This window comes from Cyanistes caeruleus, chromosome 20, assembly GCF_971803275.1.
Source record: "Cyanistes caeruleus chromosome 20, bCyaCae1.hap1.1, whole genome shotgun sequence".
Classification (NCBI taxonomy): Eukaryota; Metazoa; Chordata; class Aves; order Passeriformes; family Paridae; genus Cyanistes; species Cyanistes caeruleus.
Genome location: NC_141720.1, coordinates 5,500,903 through 5,524,202, shown reverse-complemented (window position 1 = coordinate 5,524,202; position 23,300 = coordinate 5,500,903). Strand labels below are relative to the sequence as shown.

Here is a 23,300-nt window from a genome sequence, read left to right as displayed (position 1 = left end):
GAGCAGGGAGCAAACAGGCAGGGCACAGAGCCCAGGACATGGCCGGGACAGGCAGCGCTTGGCCGGGAGCGCTGGCTGGGGGTGCGGAGCGGTTCCTGGCTCCCCTGGACACGGAGCTGAGCTCATGGCTGCTCCACAGGGATGCTCTGCTCTCGCTCAACTCCCCCGCAGCGGGACCCGGGGAGCAGCCGCGGCCAAAAGTCGGCTCCAGGTGAAGCTGTGCACCTCCTGCACCCCCAGCACCATCCCTGCTCCTCCCAGACACGGGAGCTGGGGGACCTTGGGGATCATGAGCCAGGCACAGGACGGTGGGACCATCCTGCGCGTTCCTTTGTCCCTGCAAGCGTGGGCTCAGCCTAGCCCAACCTCAGAGCGGGCAAGGACATCCCCCTTACAGCGGGGCAATGACACTTCTGTCCCTGTGCCAGTGGCCTGTCCCCCTGCTGTCCCATAGCCAGGCCTGTGCTCCCCCAGGCTTTGCACTCCCAGCCCCACAGAGCTGAGGGGAGTCCCCCACACCACAGTGCCACAAAACCTCCCTTACAGCATCCCCGGCCACCAACCTGCATCCCAGCTCCATCCTGCACCCTGGCAGGGAGCACCAGCACTTCTGGCACAGGGAAACCTCAACTGCTTCTCCTCATCACCAAACTAATCCCAGCCAGCCCTTCCCACACTCTCCAGTGCTCCCAGTCCCAGCAGCACCTATGCTAACTGGGCTTTAACCCCTTCCCTGCTGGAGGTTAAGGCACAGCCTCTGGGTAACCAGCGTGGTTTGGAGCCTGTGCCTGTCCTTGCCCACTCCATGGCACAGGGGAGAAATCTCTGGGAGCTCCCACCATGTTCTGGCACAAAGCACCTCTGGACAAAACCCCCTGCACAAACACAGCCTCCTTGTTTGGACCATTAGGGCATCTCCTCTGGCCTCCCGAAAATAATTAGTCATCCTCGTTAGGAGAGCAAACACAACAGACAGGGGCTGGCAGGGAGGCCTCGCAGTGCTCGTTTCCGGAAGAGTTGGCAGTGCAGAATGGCCAACGCGACCCTGCTGCACGTGAAAACCCAGCCCAGGCTGTGAGCCCCTCTGTGAGCCCTGCCAGGGCAGGGGGGCTGCCAAGGGGCACCTCCGGTCCGGGCAGCGAGGCACAATTATGGAATATTCGTATCAAGATTCCTCTGCAGCCGCTGTGTGCCAAAAGTGACCCAGCGGCTCCCAGCCCACTGCATCGACGAGGGGGCTCAGAGGGGACAGGGACGGTGCCCGTGGGCACATGGCTGTGTCTCCATTGCAAAAGGAAAAGGGGATGCAGGCACTGTGTCAGGATGGGACCCGGCAGAAGGCAAGCTGTGTCTGGGTGAAAGGAGGTGGGAGGAGCAGCGTTATGGGGGCGCAGGGTGCCTGGGATGCCTGGAGCTGAGACCTGACAGCTCATCACAGGTGTGGGCACAGTGCCTGCCTGCCCACAGAGCCCAGAGCACCCCTATTTACATCTGTGCTGGTGCCCCACAGCCCTGTGCTTGGGGCAGGGGACAGTGACACCCCCCAGCCCAGCTGCCAGCCCTGCTGGGTGCCAGGGCAGCTCTGGGGGCCCCTGTGACCCCCCCGGCGCAGCACATCACAGACCACTGCCACTTCGTTACTGTCATTAAGCTTTTATTTCCACTGTCACAAAGTTCCTGGGTTTTGTTTCGTTCTGTTATTAAATTGTTTCATTTGCTTGGTTTGCTCTTGAATTCATCTCAAGACAAGGCAGCGGGGCATGCAAGCCGAGACACCGGCACGGACGCACACACAGGCTTCATCTTCACAAACAAGGCTCTTGCTGGAGCTGCTGCTTCTCAGCCCAGGGCTGGGCCACCCTCCTGAGCAGGGTCACACCTGGGGCACAGGGCACCCAGCCCGGGGCTGGCGGCCACTGGAGCAGAGAGAGAAGGGAAGGATGACTTTGCTGCATGGACAGGGCTGACACACGTAACTGAGACCCCAAAACTGCTGCACCCCAAACTGTGCACTGACACTAGAGCCATCAGCTCTGTCCTCAGCCCTTGCTTCTGTCCCAGCCAGACCCTCCCCTTGGGAAGGACAGGTGACAGATGATCTCAGTAATTGCCCCAGATCTCCTCCTTGGATGGGGGACAGTGAGCTGGCTGCAGGTCACTCACCCACCCCAAATGACCCCCCAACCCCAAACACATGGGAAGGGGGCAGCTCTGCCAGTGATTTCAGCTGCCCCCGTGCCATGCCTGGCCCTGCTTCAAAGCCAGCCCTGCTCCAAGCAGGGTTCAAACCCAGATCTCAAGACTCCAGGCCAATTCCACCCTCCAGGCAGCTGCACCCCTGCCCACTGAGGAGCAGAGACTGGGCTGGGATTCCCAGGACTTCAGCCTCACCATCCAACAGGAGTGTGGTGTCCTGATGGCACAGGAAGAACCAGCAGGCATTCTGTGAAGGAGGGTGAGATGCAGCTGGTACCCGGCACAAACAGGATCTGGGGTCCCCCATAAATAAACATCCCCTTCCATGACAGTGCTCCTGGGACCAGCCTGGTGTCATTAGAAATTTCATTAATTAATTGAAAGCCTGCTCCAGAGGAAAAACCCTTCACTTCTCTCTCTCTCTCTGGTCCTGGTTTGTGCTGTGAGGAGAGGGCAGGGGGGAAATCTGCCCCCAGAGCCCTCTGCCACCTTCTTGCTCCTGGGGGAAACAGCTCAGCCCAGCCCAGCCCCAGAGCTCAAGGAAAGACGGATACAAAGCAGCAACAGTCAGCACACAGACAGAAAAGTGAAAAGAAAGGAAAGTACAGACATGGCATTTAATGGGGCAACACTGACAGGGACAAATGAGAGGGGGGCACATGCCACAGTCACCGGGGCTGGACCCTCACCTCTGCCTGGCTGTGCTTTGGGCCCCCTTCCCACGGCCAGGGCTCTGTTTTGGACAGGCAGCAGGAACCCGAGTACAAACAGAGACAAACCAGGGCTTGCTGGCTGTTTCATCACGAGCAGGTGTGAAGAGAGGCTGGAATTAAAGACTCGCTGATGTGAATTCCACCCCAGCGCTTCCCACACGTGGGTCCTGCCCTGTGCCCGCAGTCCTGAGCCGTATCCAGCACTCATGCTTGCCAGGGCACAGACACCAAACTGCTTTCCAGAAGGGGATGGCTCACCCCAGCCCCTCCACTGATGGGGAAACTGAGGCACGAGGAGGTTAAGGCCAACATTCCCAAGCACAAGATGCTCCAAGCCTTATTTTCAGTGATACCAAGACGCTGCAGATCCTGGTGGTGCTCAGGAGGAATGAGGGGCCCTCGGTGCTCCCCAGAAGGGAGACTGCAAGCATCCAAGGCAGAATCCCAAACCTGCAGCCAGGGGGAACATTGGGGTCAAAACGCTTTGCTCAGGGACACTCAGAGTGCCAAGAGCCCTGGCAGGGCTGACTCCCTCGGGAGACAACTGTGAGCACTGATGGAGCTCAACCCATGACAGGTCCTCCAAAAATTCAAAGCTTTCCAGGGGAAAAGTGTCAGAGCAAATGAGGTTTGCCTTTTCCTGGGAACTGTGTCAAACGTGGCAGGGCCCATCATTCATGAGCAGAGGTGATTACAGCAGTGTCACATTCATTGGGAACATCGATTGGCACCAGGAGGGGACCAGTCTGGCAGAGGAGCATTCAGTAAGTTGCAGGCACTGCAAAAACCTACCCCAGAGAGTTGCATTTTGGCCACAGAGCAACGAAGAAATGGAAATTTCCATGGGAGTGGGTGAGGGACACCCTCCAGAAGCACCCCCACAGTGAAACATGCAGATCCTCAGGGGCAGAAACTGCAGAAGAGGCAGAAATATTGCACGTGGACGTGAGATCAGTCTCCTTGGGGATGGGGAAGGGTGGTTTTTCATAGGCATCAAGAAGTACCACAAGCACAAAATCCCAAAATTGGGGAGTGGGGCTGCACGGTGAAGAGCCAGCATCCCTCGGCTGGGGTATCTGTCGCTGCCCTGCTGGGAGGATTCAGGGAGCACTGAGCACCACCTTGTCTCCTGCATCGTGAGACACCTGTCAGACTGTCCTCCACATCCAGATGTCACCTCCCACCGCCATGGGGACACTCCTCTGTCTGGGCTCGGCCAAGGAGCTGGGAGACAGCCAGGTGGAAAGATGCTGCTGCCATCAACTGGACCAGAGATGGAAGGGTGAGGCCCCAGGGTGGCTTTAGGGACCCCAAAGGCTTCTTGCACTCTGCTCCTGAGGGAGTGCATGGCTCTCCTTTCCCAGAGCAGGGGCCAAGGCAGCTGAGGCATCACCCATGCAATGCTCACTCTCCAGCAGAGATGCCAACTGTGTCCCACGGTGTGGGGGCTGCTGGGGCTGAGCTGGGGACACATCCCAGAGGGTGCTGGGTGTTGCTGGAGTTTGGAGAGGCCATGCAGGCCTCGCTCATGACAGGGGAGCTGCAGCCCAGTGTCCCCAGGTGTGTATTCCCAGCCAAGGTGGGCACAAGCGGCTCCCCAAGGGACCATGCCCTGGGCTCACAGCAAAACCTCCCGTGTCCTGTGGGAGTGACGGGGTAGGAGACACCCTGAGCTGTGCACAGCCCAGCCTGGCTCTCCCCTGTCACCTCATCCCAGCTGGGATGGGGAGCAGGACAGAGCAAGGCTCCCCCTCTGCCCCTCCAGCACACAGAATGATTCACAGCCACCACCAAACACTTCCCACTGTTGGCAAAGCAGAACATAGCAAAGGAATCTGCTTGGAAGCAAAACCCAACTCTGGGCTCCATTAATACTTTTTCATGCAGTGAGAAAATGAATAAAAGGAAGGAAATGGGGATGTTCTGGTGGCTGGCAGTTTTCCTCACCCTTCCCAGCTGAGGGATGGAACTTGGTCTGCTCAGAGTCTGCGCTGATTGAGCCTTCCTTGAGCTCCCAAAGGGAAGGATGAACAGAAAAATGCAGGGAACTTGGGAACAGGAAGAGAAGAAGCTATAGCATCCCCTCCAAACAGCAGCCAGCCCACGGAGCTTGGGATACAGGGGGTGGGAGAGGAGGGGGAAGGCAGATTTTTGGCTTCATTGTTATTGCAGGCTCCTGGGTCCCCGCAATAGTGTACGAGCATGTAAACCTTACAAATCCTCACCTGGGTGGGTGGACACACACACATGAGAGACAAAACACAGCAGCAACATTTACAACAAATAAATAAGGATATCGATCGTCGAGATAGGCATATAAAAAAAAAAGCCTCACTTTTTTCCACCAAAGGAAAAACAAAACGAAAAACAAAACAGCACAATACTGTCTCACCAAAAAAAAAAAATTAAAATAATAATAATATAATATATATCCCTAGTGAGCCGAGCTGGGCTGCCAGCGGCATGGTGGGTGACACCAGGACTCTGTTCCAAATCGCCGTCGGTGCCTCGGCTCCCCGGCCTCCCTGGGGGTGCAGCCCCCCGGTACCGCTGGGCTCCGTCTCGGGCCGGCCGGTTCCCAGGAGAGAACCCCGCCGGCACATCCGCAGTCCCATCCGAAAATGTAGGAGAAGGGAGCAAAGGGGGTGAGGAGGCCGAGAGGGGGCTCTGCCTGCGGCGGTGCTCGACCCGTTCCCCCGGCCCTCGAGTCCTGGGCGTTCGCTGCCGCTCAGACTGGGTCTGGCGCGGGGTTTTCGTGGGAAAAGCAGAAGTTGGCGAATGGCAGCGGCTGGAGTGCGGAGAGGGGGAGTGAGCTCGCGCTTGGAGGGCATCCCTTGCTCGTGGAACAGAAAGGAAGGCCGGGAGGGACAGGCAAGCTTCACGCGGCGGTGGTCGGATGGCACGGAGAGCATCTTCCCCCAGACATCTGCAGGAGAGGGTGGGCAGAAGGGAAAGAGGGTGAGAAGGATGGGCAGAAATCCCTGTGGCTGCGACACCAGGGCAAAGCTGGAAACAGAATAATATTGAAAATCTCTTAACTCCCGTGGGGTTAAAAAACAACCCAACCCCAGGACATTGCCTGTGACTGTGATAACCAAAAATGCTCCAAGGGACTCTGCACAGCTCCACAGGGCACAGCAAAGACCACAGGGTGCCCAGCCCAGCATCTGTATGATGTTGTGAACCAGTGTCCCTGACACTGCTGTGCCAAACCCAGCTCCAGGGCATAATATAAAAAGGTGTAAGATAAATAAAACATTTAATATAATCTGTCTCTGGAGCATCCCCGTGCCCCCAGCTTGCCAGCTGCCTCCCTGCCTCCTCTGCAACCATGTCTGCTGGTGAGGGCGTGAGCTGTGCCACAGGCAAACATTTCCATCTCCACGGGATGAAGTCTGAGGGGGCTCTGTGATATGGGGAGGACTGGGAGAAGCCTGTCAGAATGGAGTCAGCATTCCCTCTGGCTGGATTTGGGGGGGGATATCCATGTTTTGGTGCTTCAGCAGAGGAGAATCAGCTGCCTGTGCCTGGGGGAGGTGGGAAGGGCACGAGGCAGGTGGGAGATGGGCCCCCACAGCCCCCAGCGCTGCACTCACCGCCGCTCGGCCCCGGGACTATACGAGCCCATCGTAGAGGGAGAGCGCCTGCACAATGGAGGGGTCGGCCTTGGAGCCCTCCTGAAACTCCTGCAGCGTCAGCTTCCCGTCCGCGTTCTGCAAAACACTCCCGTTACTGCCCCGCCTCACCCCGGCACATCCACAGCAGCCCACACATCCTCCCCACCCCACTGCCTCGGTTTCCCCAGAGAGCCACCCATGCCTGCAGCCATGGAGGGGACAATGCCAGCTTGGAGAGCCTGCAATGCACACAGGGATCACAGAGGGATGTGAGTATCCCACAGTGATCCTGGCAGCAGCTGACCTTGTGTTGGTGGGACAAGGAGGCACCTGCAGGAGCCAAGATGCAGCAGAGGGACCCACAGCACCTCCTAAATCCCTTGGCCACAGGGAAAAAACCCTCAAGCATCCTCACCTTGTCCATCATGGCAAAAATCCGATCCACCCTCTTCTCTGGTGTGTTCTCCTCCTCAGGAAGCTCCACTGTGTTTCCCTGCAGCAGCAGGACAGGACCAGGTCACACACCCCTCTGTGCCCTGTCTGGAGGCTGTCCCCAGGCCAGGATTGTCCCCACGTGCCCCACATCAGGACAGGGTGCAAGGGGACAGTGCTGGCACTAGAACCACCCTCAGCAGCCGGGTCCAGACACTGCCCTGACCACAATGGCCACAACTCCCCTCTGAAAAAGGCCAAAGAAGGAACTGGGGGTGTTTCAGCATTCCCACAGAGCCCAGCTCCAGTCCAGCAGGGAACCCCAGGGGCTGCTCACCCCGTGCACCCCCTGCCCCTCTTACCACCATCTGATAAATCGCATCCACAATGTCCAGCATCTCGTTCCTCGTGATGTATCCGTCGTTGTCCAAGTCGTACAGCTTGAATGCCCCTGCAAGGCAGAGCAACACCAAGGGGCTGGGACCGTGGCCCCTGCATGGACACACACCCCAGCACCCTGGTGGGGCTGAGCCCACCAGCATCCCCTGGGGAGCACTTACACCTCAGCTTCTCATCCAGCGTCCCCCGGGAGGTGACTGACAGTGCCTGGATGAACTCCGAAAACTCGATCCTCCCATCCTGGGGGAGGAAAGGAGGGGTCAAGGTGCTGCTGCCACTCCTGTCCAGCAAAGTCCTCCCTGCCCTCGTATCCCCTCTGAGGGGGCACATCCAAAAAAGCAGCAGGGAAGGAGGGAGGGAGGGGTGATGCTCATTTTTCTCCAGCACTGTGATGCAGCTGCTGGTGCCCAGCCCACCAGGGAACATCCCAGCAGGAGCAGCTCTGGAATGCATGGATGGGCTCTTGTCAGCGGCACCAAAACACCGCGTTCCCCCTTTCCTGCTTTGCCACTTCATCACCCTTCCCCACGTGACTTTCCTCAACTAAAATAAGCGTGGGGGCTCGCTCCAGCTGCGCTGCTTCAGTTTCACGCCCCAGGAAGTGCTGGAATATTTTGCTCCTCCAGTCCCAGGCAGACACATTCCAAATCCATCCCACCATGGCCACAGGCCCAGCCCTGACCGCCCTGGCCCATGCCTCTGGATCCCAGACTTACTTTGTTCTCATCAAAGACGTTGAAAACAAAGGTGGCAAATTTGGTTGGGTCACCGAAGGGGAAGAACTGCTTATAGATCTTCTGGAAGCCGGCGGCATCGAGCTGCCCGCTGGGACAGTCCTTGATAAAGCCCTTGTACCTGCGGATGGAGGGCAGAGCATGGGCCCAGGAGGGTCTCCCCCCTGAGATGGGAGCTCCTCCCCAGTGCTGCAGTGGCCTGGAGCTGGAAAGGTCCCCAGGTGCTCCCTGTGCCACTCCCATCACCCACCACAGCATCCCAGCCCTGTGGATGAGGTCCTTGCAGGCACCCCAGGAACAGAGGGGACAAACAACAAGTGGCACCAGTGACACCGAGCGGTGCCCACTGCACTGTCCAACCTGCTGCCAGCCCAAGAGTGGCAACAGGGCCACAACCAGGCTTGTGTTGAGCACTGTGTGGGAGATGGGAGGGGACATGGACCCACTGCCCAGCCAGGACTGACAGCGATGCCACGCTGCAGCCATGCCCTGCCAGAAAACAATGGCACAATGACCCTGAGGGTGGTTGGGCACTAGAACCCCAGGAAAATGGTGATGGCACCAGGCCTGCCAGAGGTCAAGAAGTGTTTGGACAACACTTGCAGGGACATGAGATTCTTGGGATGTGCAGGGCCAGGAGTTGGACTTATGAGGATGCCTGTGGGTCCCCTCCAACTCAGGATATTCCCTGACAATTTTTGCACGACCCTAAATGGAAGCTGCTCAGAGCAGCTGGGGGGGCACAGTGGGGTTCCTGTATCCTCAGGTGGCACAGCCCAGGTCACTTCCAAAACCCATCAATGCTCAAACACCCCAAAAAGGCCTCAGTTCCAGCTGCAGACTGGACCTGGGTGCTGGAAAGTGCAGCTGCACCGGAGGGCGCAGGGAAGGGCTCGGTGGCTCCGTGGGTGTGGGCACACGCAGGGAGCGTGAAGGGAGCATGTGGGACCACACGGGGATCACGTGGGCTACGTGAATATTATGCAACATCGCCCAGATCTGTCAGGCGCCCGCTGCAGCGGGACAAGGGCTGGAGGAGGAGGGGAAGGGGGTGGTGAGGTGGGAAACCGAAGTGCCGGTGACATCTTTTTCACGATGCTGCAGCTATGACTCATCGGGTGGGGGGGAAGGATGAGAGAAAGAGATAAAGAAAGCAAACCTTGATTGGTGGGATAGTGAGATGAAAGGGAAGCAGTGGCTTTTCTAGGGCGCTGTGTTCGGTGGGGTGGAGGGGATGGAGTGAGAGCGTGCTGCTGTGGATCCTACCCCAGCCTCTGCAGGCCCTGCTGCCAAAGGGAACATGCAGGGACAGCACCAGCCTCGTGGAGAGCACCAGGACACCAGCTGGAGAGTCCCCATGTCCCCATGTTCTTTGGCTGCTCGTATGGGGAGGGAAGAGCCACTAGAATCCAGGGTGCACAGGGTGTGCAAGAAAACCCATCCATTTTCTGGTCTCCCCTCTACGAGGCAGCGCCTGCACCCCAGTACTGGTGCACCTGTCCACAGCTCCTGCACCTTCCTGCTCTCAGTGACTGAGTGCCACCAGCTCCTGTCCCCTGCCCACAGCCCCATGCCCCTGCCAGCTCACCACCATGGCGGGCACTCACCACTGCTGCACCTCCTTCTCTGTGACTGCAAGAGAAAACAGGAGAAAAGAGAAAAAAAGAGACCGAAATTTAGTACTTTTGCAGTGGCAGCTGTTCCTCTGCACTCCCCATCAGTGAATTCCCTGGGGAACACCCTGGGGCTCTCAACAATGATGTCCCTGGGGGATGCCCAGGCCTCACTGGCTCCATGAGCTGCCAGGTGTTCTCCACATGTTCCCCATGTGGCAGAAACTGCTTTTGAGGCACAGTCTGGGCCAGCCCAGGTGGTCCATGGGGCCAGAGCTGCAAGTGCTGGGGACCCCTGAAACCAGGGGGACTCACAAGATGTTTTGTGTTGCACTCAGGGAGTGCAGAACTACAGCTGCAAGATGCTATGGACCATGAAGAGGACAAACTGATCATGCCAGGGGAGGATCTGGCCCTGCTGTTTCATCTTCCCAGAACTAAAACATCCCTCAAAACATCTGCCAAAACATCTGCCTGGAAGCAGCTCAGGGAAGGGACTTGCCCTGACACACTGAGCGTGGGCACAGGCACAGCCCCAGGGCTGGCATCTCCCCACGTACCAGCTGCCTCTGGAGAAACATCTTCAAACCCATCCCAACACCCTGGGGAGCCTCACCAGGCTCTGGAAAAACCCCCAAAATACGATAAACCAGAAAACAGCACTGACAACCCCAAGTGTCCACAGCCAAGGGACAGCTGCTGAGATGAAAAATGTCCTCAGCAGAGGAAAGGCTCTGAGGGATGCTGGGCAGGGGGCTGGCACTTGTCACTGCGTGTCCCACTGCAGGAGCTGTGCCTCCCCACACAGGGGAGCTGGGTGCCAGCAGGTGGGCACAGAGGGGAACAGCCTCATTTGTCATTTCCCTTGTGTCATGCATCTAAATAACGATGAAAAAGCCACAGGTCTGAACGGCGCGGGGATGATGAGGAGAGCGGAGATGTCAGTGTGCAAACGGCTGATAAAAATAGAGACCAAAGGCACACCAACAGATGTCAATTACCTTGGATGGTAAGAAAGAAAAAGAAAGCAGTTTTCCATCAGGGATGTTTGTAACGTGCCTGGCAGAAGGCGCAGAGCTCAGAGGTGAAGGCTGGGGTGGCCGAGAGGGCACATAACAGCCCTCACCTCATCACCAGTGGAATTTCTTCTTCAGCAGCCCTGCTAGCAGGAATTACTGTGCCCAAAGCTGTCCCCATGCATTGGAGGGTCCCTCCAGCCCAGCACAGGGCTCACTGGAGGGACAGAGACTCCAATTCCCCCCACTTCCCATGGGATTCAGCAAAAACAGCACCCACTGCAGCACTGTGTGGTGTCTGTCACAGCTCCCCAGGAGAGGGGACACAGGCACAGGGATGCTCAGTATCTGGGCTGGAGAATACTGAGGGCTTTGGCAGTGCCACAGGAGGGATTTGGAGGGTTGTTTGTTTTGGGCAGACAGCGGTCTCTTGGCAGGAGGGAGCCAGGAAGGACACACTGCATCCAGCAGCCAAGCTGGGGTGGGCTAAAACATCAGTCATAGCAGTTCCAAGGGATTTCCCCATCCCAAAATAAAAAAAACAGAAGAAAAAAAGGGGCTACACAGAAGCATCCTTCTAAAAGAGAGATCCCAAGTGACATCTCCAATAGGAACAGGCTTCCCTGCACATACCTGCACGGAGACACCAGCCGTGACCTCCACCCTGAGGATGCCCAGGGGATCCCCCAGGCACCAGCTCTGCAGGCCCAAGCACACATGAGCACCAAGGAAAGCAAGTGGAAGGAGGAGGATGAGGGTGAGCCCTCGGGGCAGGCAAAACAGACTGCAGCAGCAGCCAGGGCTGCAGTCAGAGCTCGGCTCAGCCCTCCAGGCAAATTGCCTTCTGCTCTCTCTCGTTCGACTGCTTTTCCCCCAACATGCTATTTTGGGCCCGGGAGCTGCCTTTCAACTCCAGCAGGAAACAATTAAGAAATTTGTGCTTTTTTTAGTACTGGAGAAATGCTGGTAATGACACGCTCGGGCTGAGGCAGGAGGGAGGGACGGAGCCAGCTCCCCTCGTGCCGCAGGAGAGATGTGTGATGCTCCCAGGAGAGGCTTTTCCTACGGAGGGAACCATTCAGTTTCCAGGCTGGAAATCAGCAGAGGGCTCCCAGTGAGGGATTTGTTAATGTGCATCCTGGCATGGAGCCACCCGGAGCTCCATCCCTCCTCCAGGGCACTGGCACCGGTGCCTGCCCTCCAGCCTTGGGTGCTGGGGAATCTGTGGGGTTTGTCCTGAGGTGGGAGTGTGGCCTCGTATCCCAGCCCTTGGAAAACCTCCCACCTCTGCCTTCACCCCTCCACTGCCACCAAACCTCCCCTCTGCCCGGGGGCAGCGTTCCCAGGGCAGGGAACCACACCATCCCTGCCAGGTCCCTGCCAGGTCCCTGCCGCCACCGATGCGGGACGGACGCTGACTCCAGGGCTGCCACTCCCAGCCTCCCCGGCCCTGCCGGCTGCTCACTCCGAGCGGCACCGGCTAGGAATGCTAATGCTGAGCGCGTGGCTGAGCCACCTGTCCTGAGGCTGGGGACAGAGGACACACGGCGGGGACAGGGCTGTCCCTGAGCTCTGCATTTCCCGGCAGGCAGAGCCCAGCTCACAGACCCAGCCTGCAGCGGCAGCTGCTGCATCTCCCTCCCGCGGCATCGATTACGGCGCGATGCTGAGCGGACACACGTCAATTCGCAGCGATGTAAACCTCGGCCAGGGGCGCCCCAGAAGAAGGGGATGAGCCCCAGCAGCCCCCCCGGAGCAGGGCCGGGTCCCTGGCCGTGCTCCAGCGGGGAGCCGGGCTCAGCTGCCGCTCCGGGGACGCCTATAAACAGCGCACGCAGCAGCTCGTTAGGAGCAGCGTGCCCCGGCTTCCTCGGGGATGAAAGGCGCTGAATAAAGGCAGAGTATTGTCATTTGTTCTGAAGCGCAGCCGGAAGAGGCATCGCCGAGCCGGGAGCCCCGGCGGAGCCCCGCAGGCGCCGGCCCGAGCGCTCAGCCCCGCACCGGGCACGGAGCCGGGAGCGGCCGGGAGCGGGCTCAGCGCAGGCAGGGCCGGCTGCGGGGACAGGGACAGGGACAGCACCCAGAGCGGCTCAGGAGCTGCCCCACACGGCCGAACCGCTTCCAAGGGGCCTCTTTCTTCGCTGGTCGGCCCCTTCCCTCTCCCACCTCAGCCGGGAGGTTTTGGCGTCTCACGTCTCACACAGCGCAGAGAGGCAGAGCCTCCAAGCAGCCCCCAGCCCCCTCCTCCCGGCTGCCGGTACCTGTCCCCCCCCAGCCCTCTCCCCCCACCTCTCCATCAATCCCAGTGGCACAGGCGAGGACTGACAGCTCCGTCACCACCCGCCCTTCGTGTGCCCCCTCTCCTCCCACCACCCAGCTGCCACTGCAGCAAGAATCAGCTCTGGTTAATCAGTGCTCAAGCCTGTTAATTTGTGTTTTCCAGGCAGAGAGGAGAGGAGAGGAGAGACCCGGGACTGCAAATCCCCATCCGTCGCCCTGCCGCAGGGAGCTGGCTGCTCGCTGGAGCGGGGCGGGGGGTGGCTGCACTCGAATGGTTCAGGGAGCCCTGGTCACGGTGGGATGGATGAGGCGAGCTGATGCTTCAGCCCCACAGGGGCTTGTTTTGTGCTGACATCCCTTCCCCTGTGTGCAAGGGCAGGGGTTTGGCCACGGCCGCAGGGTGGTCCCTGGGCAGGACTGTGCGCACTCAGCTCATCCCCTGCGTGCCAAAACCAAAGGCACGGCTCTGTCCTCCTGCGGGGTTGGGCTCCCGAAGGCTCAGCAAGCACTGTCCCCGCGCAGCAGCAGCCAGGAGTCTCCACCAAGCCCCACGCGTCCCCCCTTGTCCCAGCTGCCAGGACAGCACCTTTGTTCCGTGGGCACCGCAGCCTTATCAGGGAAACCAGTTAATTATTCCCAGGCACAAAGCGGCTTCCCTCACCGCCACAGGGCACTCCAGCTATGCCAGCTCATGGGCTGTGCCAACCCCGGGCAACTGATCCAGCACCACACACCGGGTCATGGCAGGGCAGTCCTGCGGCGTTTATTTCCCCCAGGGACCTGCTGTGGCTCCTTCACAGGGTCCCCGGGCATCGCAGCCTGGGGGAGCCAGCACATCACCCCGAGATGGGGCTCCCATCGGCTTTGGAGCTGCCTAAACCTGCTGAGAGCGCTCAGAGCAGCGCCCAGCCTGGGGGAAATCAGACACCCACAATGGGCGCTCCTGCGTGAGCCAGGCGGGTGCTCAGGCGTGAAGGAACCGGGCATTTATGCACCCATGCCTGAGCCAGAGGAGCACTCATGCAAAAACACCCCGGGAGATCATGCGTGGACTAATTAGGCACCCATGCATGAATTATGTGGGTGTTTCCAGGTGAGCTAATTGGGTGCTCATGCATGAACTGCCCGGGTGCTGCGGCGAGAGAGAAAGGGCCGCTCACGCACGAACCAGCTGGGGGCTCAAGCATCCATTTTTGTGGGCATTCACCAATTCACGGATTAATTAATCAATTAATTAATTGAGCAGTCACGCGTCCATTCGCTGGGCACTCCTGTGCGAGCTAATTGGGCACTCACGTGTAAATTAGTGCAATTAGGAGATAACACACTTGTGCACACTAATTGGGCACTCAGGTGTGAATGCATCAGGTGCTGGCGCAAGAATTGGACACTCAGGCGTGAGCTAATTGCAGGCACGTGCATCAATTAATTGGGCACTCATGCATCAACCACCAGGGCGCTCATGCACGGAGCAGCAGCGCTCGATCCAGCGGGAATTCACTGGGCAGCCATGCATAAATCCAGCTGGGTGCTCATATGTAAATTAATTGGGAGCTCATGTGTGTGTTAATTGGGTGCTGACGCGTGAAGGGATTGGGCGCAGAAGTGGAAGAGCCTGGGGTGCTCATGCGGGAGCTGAAGGGTCCCTGGTGTGAGCAGCAGCGGCTGCTGCGGGGTGAGCCCCGCACACCCTGCAGTTTATGCCGAGCACACTCCGCCCCTCGTCTCGGCGAAACGCGTATTTAAGAATTTTCTGAACGTAAATCTGATACAAGCTCCACTCTCAACATGGTGACGATGTCAATATTGAGCCTCCCGCCCGGCTCGGCAGCGGGTGCGTGCGCTCCGGCTCCGCGCCAGCCCCGGATCACAGCATCGGCATCAGGGTCTGAACAGCCCCTGCAGAATTCACCTCTGGTCCCTCCGAGCGATCACCGGGCTCGGTGCAGCAGGTGCTCGCTGCAGACTTCACACCTGCCAACACGGACACGGCAAGGGCCCATCGGTTTGCACAGAGGGACCCAGAGCCGGCCCCTGGCGCTGCAGAGTTACCTGGGCTAAACACATCACAGCCTGAGTGGAACCATGTTCCAGGCCTTGTCCCTACAAAACACTCAGCCAGGAGCACAGCAGCAGCTGTTGCAGGTGAGTGCAGTAGCTGTGGGACTTCTTTCAGCCCCCAAACAGGTGCTGGGCAGCACTCGTCCGGTGCAGAATGGGCACCTCCCTGCGGAGAGAGGAAGATGCCCCGTATGCCAGGGCTGGCTGGGGTCACCTCTGGCAGCCTGGGCTGTCAGGTGGCTTTGTGCAGCTCGGGGGGTCAGGGGGAAGCACTCTGGGGACAGCTGGAGCACGGGCATGAGGTTCTTCCCAGTGCATGCCCCCAGTTCCAGCACCAACCCCCAGCCACAGGAGCTGCAAGGTGGTGGAGGGAAAGGGTGAACTCTTGCAGGCTGCCACAGGCTCAGTCCTCCCCCAGGACTGTCCATCAGCCCATCCTGGGGCACTCAGAGCTCACTCAGGTCCCTGTTTGATGAGGGTAACTTTTAGGATACACCACACGTCAGCACTTTGGAAATTTGGGTAGTTTGGTCCTGGTGATCTGGTCTCATTAAAATTCAGGTTGAATTCCTCAAGGATGCCCTAGTCCCGTGCTCTCTGCCAGCTCTGGGGCCACCAGACCACCCCTGGCTGGGCTTTGCTCCTGCTCCCAGGCAGCACAGGGCCAGCTGTCGGGAAGAGGCATTAAAACACCACTGTGGCACCAGGGTCACCCCCATGCAAACAACTGTTCTAGAATATGACTGATGTAATTTTCTTTTGCTCCCAGCTTTCCCCAACTACTGTTCCCCCAGCTCAGCCCCATGCCATCCCTGCTCCCAGCCACATCACCCACACCCTGGGGTGTCCCTGTGTGGGAACCCATCCCTGCAACATCCCCAAGGGATTTGGGAGCAACCCAAACTGCGTGGGCACTAACACAGCCAGGGCTGCCCACCTGTCACAGCAGGACATCCCCATCCCAGCTTTCCCAGCCTGGCCTCTCTCCCCATCAGACACAGACACCACCAGCACCACGGCAGGTGCAGGAGCCTCTGAGATGTTCAGAGCTGGAGCTCGACAGCGTTGTTGGTGTCATTTGTTCCTCTGAGACACAGAGAAACTCCCGGAGCAGTGCCGGGGTGTTCGGCACTCTCCTTGCCGGAGGTTGCCATTAGTGGTCTGCCTTGCTCCCAGACTGGATAAACAGGTCCATGAGCAGTTCTCATCTCCCCTGGGGCTGGCACCAATAGGAAAGCCAATATGCAGCTGAAATCCTTTTTAGACTTTATTAAATATTTAAGGACCCGACATTAGGCTTTGGAAATTGGGTTTAGGGAAAAAGCAGCAGTTGTTCTTTGAAGCAAAGACAGGAGAGGAAGGGCAAAGGACAGTGCCTTCATTTGGAAATTAATGAATCAGGCTGAAGCACCTCGCAGCAGGAGCTAGTGGCTGTGGCAGATCTATCCTAGGACTGAATCCCAGCTTCCCCACGAGCCAACACAGCAATGCCTGGAGGGGCAGAGGATTCCCAGTGCTGCTGAGAGCAGGGATGGAGCAGACCCCTGCCTGGCCATCCAGGGGACAGCTGTGTCCTGCCACCTGCTCAAATCCATCCCTCAGCCACAGGAATTTCAGTGTGACCTGGCACTCCAAGGCGCCATCCCCAATGCAAGGAGAAATTCCTGCCCTGGGCAGAGGAGAAAACTCTCCTCTAGAGCAGTGTGGGCAGTAGGAAAGGAAGTGCCTCTGGCTCAGCCATCACTCCCTGGAGCCATGGGAAGGTCAGGAGGATGCTCAAGGGCCACCTCCGCTGCCCTCCCCATGTCCTGCAGGGATCACTGTGCACTGAGGGGTGGCCAGAGCAGCTCCAGCGGGTCCAGCCATCAATCAGAAGATGCTGGAAAACAGGTGGATGAAGAAGCAGCTCTCCTGCCAGCAGGAGGCGTGGGGAGGGAGCTCTGTGCCGGCACCACCGGGCTGGGGATCCCATGGCAGTGATGGCAATGGAAGCGACACACACCATGCCCTGGGGCTGAGCAACCCATGGCCACCCTTGCCCAGGGCACAGACCCTGGCTTCCCTCGGCATCCAGCTCCCCAGAAGATCAAGGAGGAGAAGGAGGAACAAAGTGACCCCACAAATGTCACCCCGATATCAGAGCGAGCGTTCCTGCAGGCTCCTCCCTGAAGCAGCCGCTTCCTTTGATGCCTTCAGAGCTTCTTGTTTCACAACCTTAATTATAGCGGCAGCAGCAAAGGTCAGGAGAGTGGTTAAGCAGATCCATTAACATGTCAGGGGATAAATGAAATGTGATTCTTGTGATGCTGGAGCAGCAGCAGCGCGAGCGTGGCTGGCGGGGACGGCTGCTCCGCTCTGCCATCGACAGAACCCTCGGGGCATCGGTCACATCTCCCCTTCCCACCCTGGCACTGCAAGAACCTCCCAGAGACTGCAGAGACTCTTCAAAACTTGCTGCTGAAACCCCAGAACTTGTTTTGCTTGCACCTACCTATGGAGGCCCAGGTCCATGTGCGTGTGGGATGCCCTGGGTCGGATTCACTGGGAGCAGGTTGGGGTTGCCTTGGAGAAGGAGCTGGGGATGCCTCCAGACCACCACAGCCCTCCAGAGGCAGCACAACGGCTCCACACTGACCTTGCAGTGAGCCTGCAGGACAGCAACCCCCTTCACAGCTCTGGTTACATGTGGCTGCAGCAAAAACAGGCCCCAAACCAACTCCAGCCCCTGGGCATCCCTCTGGCACCTCCTGCCCATCGTCCTGACCCAGTGCCCCAAACCAACCTGGCCTTGGACACTTCCAGGGATGGGGCAGCCACAGCTTCTCTGGGCAACCTGTGCCAGGGCCTCAGCACACTCACAGAGGAGAATTTCTTTCTGATATCCCATCTAACCCTGCTCTCTGTCAGTTTGGAGCCATTCCTGTTTGTCCTGTCACTCCAAGCCCTGTTAAAAGTCACCACACTGACAATTTCACCCAGTATTTGTCACTGAGGGATAAGGGGTCCACAGCCACCGGGCCAGCTCACCCTGCTTTCTGCTGGATGAGCAACAGGAGGGATTTCAACACAAACCAACCTGGCAGAGAAACCCAGTGCCTGGGGCCAAACACTTCGGAGGCTAAAAATAAACCAGCAGCAGTGGGGGAGCTACCAAAGCCCCTCCTCTGCTCCTGCCCACTGCCCCAGCCAGCACATTTCCTCAGCACTGGGGTGGCATGATGGAGCAAAGCCCCAGCCTGGCTCAGCCAGCAAGGAACCAATCCATTACCCTGGCTGCAAATGCTGCAATCGTAGAATTTCCTTTCCTTTCCCCCAGGATTCCACCCGCCACCACGTACCCCTGTAACTACAAATCAATATGTTTATAGTTTGCTCTTAAACTAATGCCCATTAATTCCCTGCATTACTGTCGAGCAACAGAGCCAATTTTGCAGCTTATCATGAAAGAGCAGAAAATGATGATGCCGGAGTGAGTTTAAAATCCACAAAATAGATCACAGTGGGTGGGATGTGGTTCTTGGGAAAAGAGCATCTTCCTTGCACCCACTCTGCAGCTTGGGTGTCATTTTGGCAGCCTCACCATGGCTCCCACACCTTCACCTGAGCCCCTCTGTGGCCTCAGGAGCACCGGGACTACCAACCCTGACCCCAACCTGGCCCCAGAGCGACGCTGCTGCACCGACAGAGCTCTGAGCATGCCTGATTGCTCAGCTATTGCAGCCTCAAAAATAACACACTGCTGGTTCTGGACATGGGCAACAGCTGTGCAAAGGGAACCCTGAAAGCAAATCCTCCCCAAAATGACTGGAAAAAAAAGAAGAGCTAAAATGTGCTCTTCTGAAGCAAGTGCACGTTTTTAAAACTGCTTCATGATTTTAAGGGTTACTGGCTGGGAGTGCTGCTGTGAGTAGGGACATCCAGAACTGTATTTCTCTCCCAGTTTCTCTCCTAGGAGTGCACACCGAGTCATTTCCACCCAGGACATGTATCGTGCACCCACAACTGCACACGTGCACGTCACACACTTCATTCAGGCCACAGTCACGCCTCAGGACCTTCACAGATCTCCAGCTGAGCAGAAGAACCCTGTGACTGAGGCCACACAAGGCTCTTAAACACAATCCCAAATCCCACTGTGGCCCTAAGATGTGAGCACCTGGCTCAAGTTAAGCTCAGGTTTAAATCCCCACGAAAGAAGATGTGATCCAGGGTGGATGGTGGTTCCTCCAAGTCTCAGGAGCGTGGGACACAACACCAAACTGCATCCCTGAGCTACCCCCATGAGGCATCAGGAGGATTAATAAATTAATTATTATAAAGCACCTTGAGGGCTTTTTGATGAAAGGATCTATGAAAGTACAAAGAATTACATAATTTATTATTCAGTATTATTATCACTCAGCACTGACTTCTCCTGCAGGCTCCTGTGTGGCACCAGCCCAGTCTCCAAGGAGGGTTAAACAGCCCTGAAGCCTGGCTGTCCCCATCAGCATTATTCCAGCACCTGGCAGACAGTGGAGCTTGGCATTGCCAGGTATTCCTGGGCACTCAGGTGCCCAGAGACACAGAAAGGCACAAGGAGATGGGTCCAAACCAACAGGACTTGGGCAGCTGGCACTCCAAAGAAGCCCTTCTGCGCCTTTAGGTGTCCAAGTACCATTAAAATCTGGCCCCCAACACTGTAAGTCAGGAGAAGAGTGGGGAGGGGAGCCAAGAGATGAGGTTTCCAGGTTTCTGCTTTTCCATGTCCAGTTCCCAGCAGGGCCTGGGACAACCTGCTGTAAATGCATGCAAGAAAATATTTCTCACAGCTCACAGGGGTTGTTGATGGCAGCCCTGCAGCAATCTCAGCTCAACCTCCCTGTCCACAACTGCCCTGGCACCTGAGCCTTCCTGTGCTCCTCTCCTGGCTGCTCCCATCTCCCAGGATTGCTGCAACTGAGGCATGGCCAGAGAAACACCACAAACAGGAGATGGAGAGCTCAGAGAGGGCAAGGGACACAAGAAGCCACCAGGCACTGAGGAGCACTGAGGGGAAGCAGAGGTCATCTGTGTCCCATGGATGAGACAAATTAGCAGAAAAGCTGTGTGGGGCAGGGAGAGGGGGTGACATTTCTCTCTGATCCTGCAGAACTGAGAGGGGCCTTTTTGATATTTGCTTTGTTTTGTATGGAAATTCATACAAACAGAAAATGATGCAATGGAAGGAAATCCCAGCGTGGGAGAAGCCCTTCACGTTCCACAGCCACGGCTCACGCTGCCACGGGAACCTCCCTGGGACAAATGCAGGTTCCCATCAGTTTGGGCTGCTGGAGACATCTGCCCAGATGTGCTGTAGCAACAGCAGAAACAGCATCACACACAAGGCAGGGACAGCACTTGCTTGGTAATGTGGCAGCCAGGAAATGGGATGGGCAGCACAGGCCAGGGATGCTCTTGGGTCTGCCAGAAACGTGCCTAAATATCAACATGCTGTGGAAAACAAACCTTTTCCAAGCAGGTCCCCTGAAATTCTTGAGCAGGCCATGGATTTGTGTGTATGACTGTCCCCTGCTCCAGCTGTTCCACCAGCCACAGCACAGGGGTCTGGATCAGTTCCTCCCACTGTTCCCAGCACAGCCCTGCCCTCCTACCTGCCTCTCCTCTGCCTGGCAAAACATGGAAGGAAATTGGTATCTTTTAATCTCCCATGGTCTAAAGATAAATCAGAGGCTCTCAGCTGTGCCTGGGAGGGCCCTGTGAAGTGCTTCACCAGACAAGGGAATGCACTCTCGCCTTGACAGCTGCAGAAAAGGGGCAGAAGTGCTCAGCAAAAGTAATTAGTCCCAGAGACAAGAGGAGGAATGAGCAGAGATCAACAAACAGACCCTGGAATTAGCAACATCTCTCCCTGACAGGCACCACACCACCAGCCACACACTGCTGGGGCACGTTGGGATGCTGCACCAGACTCCAGCCATGCAAAGGGCCACGTGCTGCTGGGTGCTGCTGCCTCACCTGCACAGGTGCAGGGGTCTTTAAAAAGAGGCAGCAAGAGGTCCAGAGCAGGCAGGCAAAGCTCCAGACTGGAAACCCACTGAGGGAGGGATCAGAGGAACACAATCTTTCTTGGAAAGGGTACACTGGAAAGGGGAGGGTACCCAAAAGAGAGGAGCAGAAAGTTGGGAATTAAGTGATTCAAAAAAAGCAATGACCTGCTGGCCTTATTCAGCAAAGAGATATCCCTGTGCCCGAAGACATTGGTTTCACAGCACTGCCTTTGGCTGGCTTCAGCTGTGAGCCGTGGGGCACCACCGCCTGTGTGCCCCGTGTTCTCCCAATGGTGCTGGCACCCTCCTGGGCAGAGGAGCCACCCCAGGTGTGCAGAAAGCCCAGCACACAGGAGATCAGCAGCAGACAAGGCTGTGCTGGGGCTCCATCGGGGATCAGGGCGTCACTGGATTGCAGCACAGCACTAATGGTACCTGGCCCGGCGCGGCTGCACTCGCCATGGGTGACAGCTGCAGTGAGGACACCAAAACCCAGCTCAGCTCCAGCCCGGGCTGTGCCCACCTGGCACTGCCACATTCTCACTACTTCCTCCCGCTGAGCACTTTGAGGAAGCCCAGCCGGGGTACCCCAAGCTCTCCTACCATCACACCCGGCTGGGCGATGCGGACGTGCCCCCAGCACCTGCCCTCCTCCCGCCTGTGCCACGGCACAGAGCAACCCCGCGTGTAGGGTTGTGCAATGCACCAGTATTGCCTCTTCTCCATATGGGAGAACTTGCTGCATCCTAATCTATTGCCTTTTTGGGTAAGCGCTGCCGTGGGACTGCAGCAATGACAGAGGGGAGAGCTCGCAGGTCTGCCGCACGTTTGGGGAATATCTGCGGCCAGCAAGCGGGGAAGCAAACTTGAGCCAGCAAAGCCTTTGTTTCCTTTGTGCATCCTTCAGGAAAAATAAATGATTTTGCTAAAACTGGATGGCTGAGGCACCAGCCACGTTAATTAGATTATAGTGGAGGTCCAGACGGGAAAGCCACTCGCTCAGAAAATCAGGTTATTAAACCTATACTGAGATACTCAGAAAAACATCGAACTCGCCGGTGTCGGGCTCTTCTCTCCACTTCAGAGCGCAATAACAAAGGGAACCCCTCCAAGTAACGCACCCAAACTTTGGAAGCCACCCAGACGCTCGGCACCCTGCTCCGGGAGGCAGCGCGGGGAGGACAATCCTGGCGGCGGGCCCTGGGCACAGGGCAGCCGGGGGAAGGATGCTCGGAGCAGGGCCGGGGGGCGGCGAGGGAGGGCGCGATGCTCCGGTGGGCAGGATGAGGCCCTGGCCCTGCCGTTCCCGGAGGCTCAGAAATAGGCCACGGAGGATGGATTTTGTAAAAAAACAGCGTTTTCCTCTGGCTCGCTGCCCCTCTTCGTGTCCCTGCTGCCTTATGGGCTTTTTCCTCCTCCCAGGCCAATCCCTGAATTCTTCCAACAAAGCCCGGCCGAGCCTGCGCCCTCTCCGGGAGCGGCCCCGCAGGAGCCGCCGCTCGCCGCGGCACCGAGCCGGGGGAGCGAGGATCCCATCACACCCCCGGCAGCCCCCCGGCAGCCCCCGGGCACTCACAGTACGTTTTCCTGGTCAGCTCTTCCACAACTTCAGGCTTCAACTTGCTGTTGGATTTGCCCATGGTGGCGGCAGCGCCTCTGAGCCCGCCGCCTCCCGGCCTCGCTGCGGGGCACGGAGCGGCGGGGCCGCTGCCTCGCTGGGGCTCCCGGCCCGGCTACATCCCGCGGGGGGCGGCGAGGGGAGCCCAGGGGGCTTTGTTGGCCGGGCTTTGGCCGCAGAGCTGCGCTGCGGGGCCGCGCTGTGTGTGCGTGTCCGTGTCCGTGTCCGTGTCCGTGTCCCTGTCCGTGTCAGTGTCCCTGTCCCTGTCCGTGTCCGTGTCCGTGTCCCTGTCCCTGTCCCTGTCCGTGTCCGTGTCCCCGGCTCCACGCGCCCTCCCCGCCCTCCGCCGCCGGGCGCGGAGCGGCCGCGGGGGCGCGGAGGGGCGGGGGGGCGGCGCGCCCCGCCCCGCGCTGCGGGAGCGGGATGGGAACGGGGATGAGGATGGGAACGGGGATGAGGATGGGAACGGGGATGAGGATGGGAACGGGGATGAGGATGGGAACGGGGATGAGGATGGGAACGGGGATGAGGATGGGAATGGGGATGGGAATGAGGCTCCGGCACGGCCCCGCCGCTCCCAATGGCGGGAGGA

At 58.2% G+C, this 23,300-nt stretch overlaps 1 protein-coding gene and 1 long non-coding RNA gene across 2 annotated transcripts; one reads left to right on the top strand and one right to left on the bottom strand.

Annotated features, from left to right (window-relative positions):
- Positions 1–1,637: 1,637 nt before the first annotated feature.
- On the bottom strand, positions 1,638–23,068 carry NCS1 (neuronal calcium sensor 1). The gene is made up of 8 exons (XM_086857805.1): positions 22,667–23,068; positions 9,699–9,723; positions 8,074–8,212; positions 7,519–7,597; positions 7,321–7,409; positions 6,942–7,019; positions 6,506–6,622; positions 1,638–5,835 (listed from the first exon to the last, which is right to left on the bottom strand). The coding sequence occupies exons 1-7, from the start codon at positions 22,728–22,730 to the stop codon at positions 6,524–6,526; spliced, it is 573 nt and encodes a 190-aa protein (XP_086713931.1). The 5' UTR covers positions 22,731–23,068; the 3' UTR covers positions 1,638–5,835; positions 6,506–6,523.
- On the top strand, positions 14,454–19,452 carry LOC147649700 (uncharacterized). Its single transcript, XR_015278101.1, has 2 exons — positions 14,454–15,145; positions 16,876–19,452. It is a non-coding gene; the product is annotated as an uncharacterized LOC147649700 (long non-coding RNA).
- Positions 23,069–23,300: the final 232 nt, after the last annotated feature.

Coding starts and splice junctions, on each gene's coding strand:
- NCS1 (XM_086857805.1), bottom strand. CDS start 22,730: ATGGGCAAATCCAACAGCAAGTTGAAGCCTGAAGTTGTGGAAGAGCTG. Junction 9,724..22,666: donor GCTGACCAGGAAAACGTACT/GTGAGTGCCCGG, acceptor TTTCTCTTGCAG/TCACAGAGAAGGAGGTGCAG. Junction 7,598..8,073: donor ACGTCTTTGATGAGAACAAA/GTAAGTCTGGGA, acceptor TTCCTCCCCCAG/GATGGGAGGATCGAGTTTTC.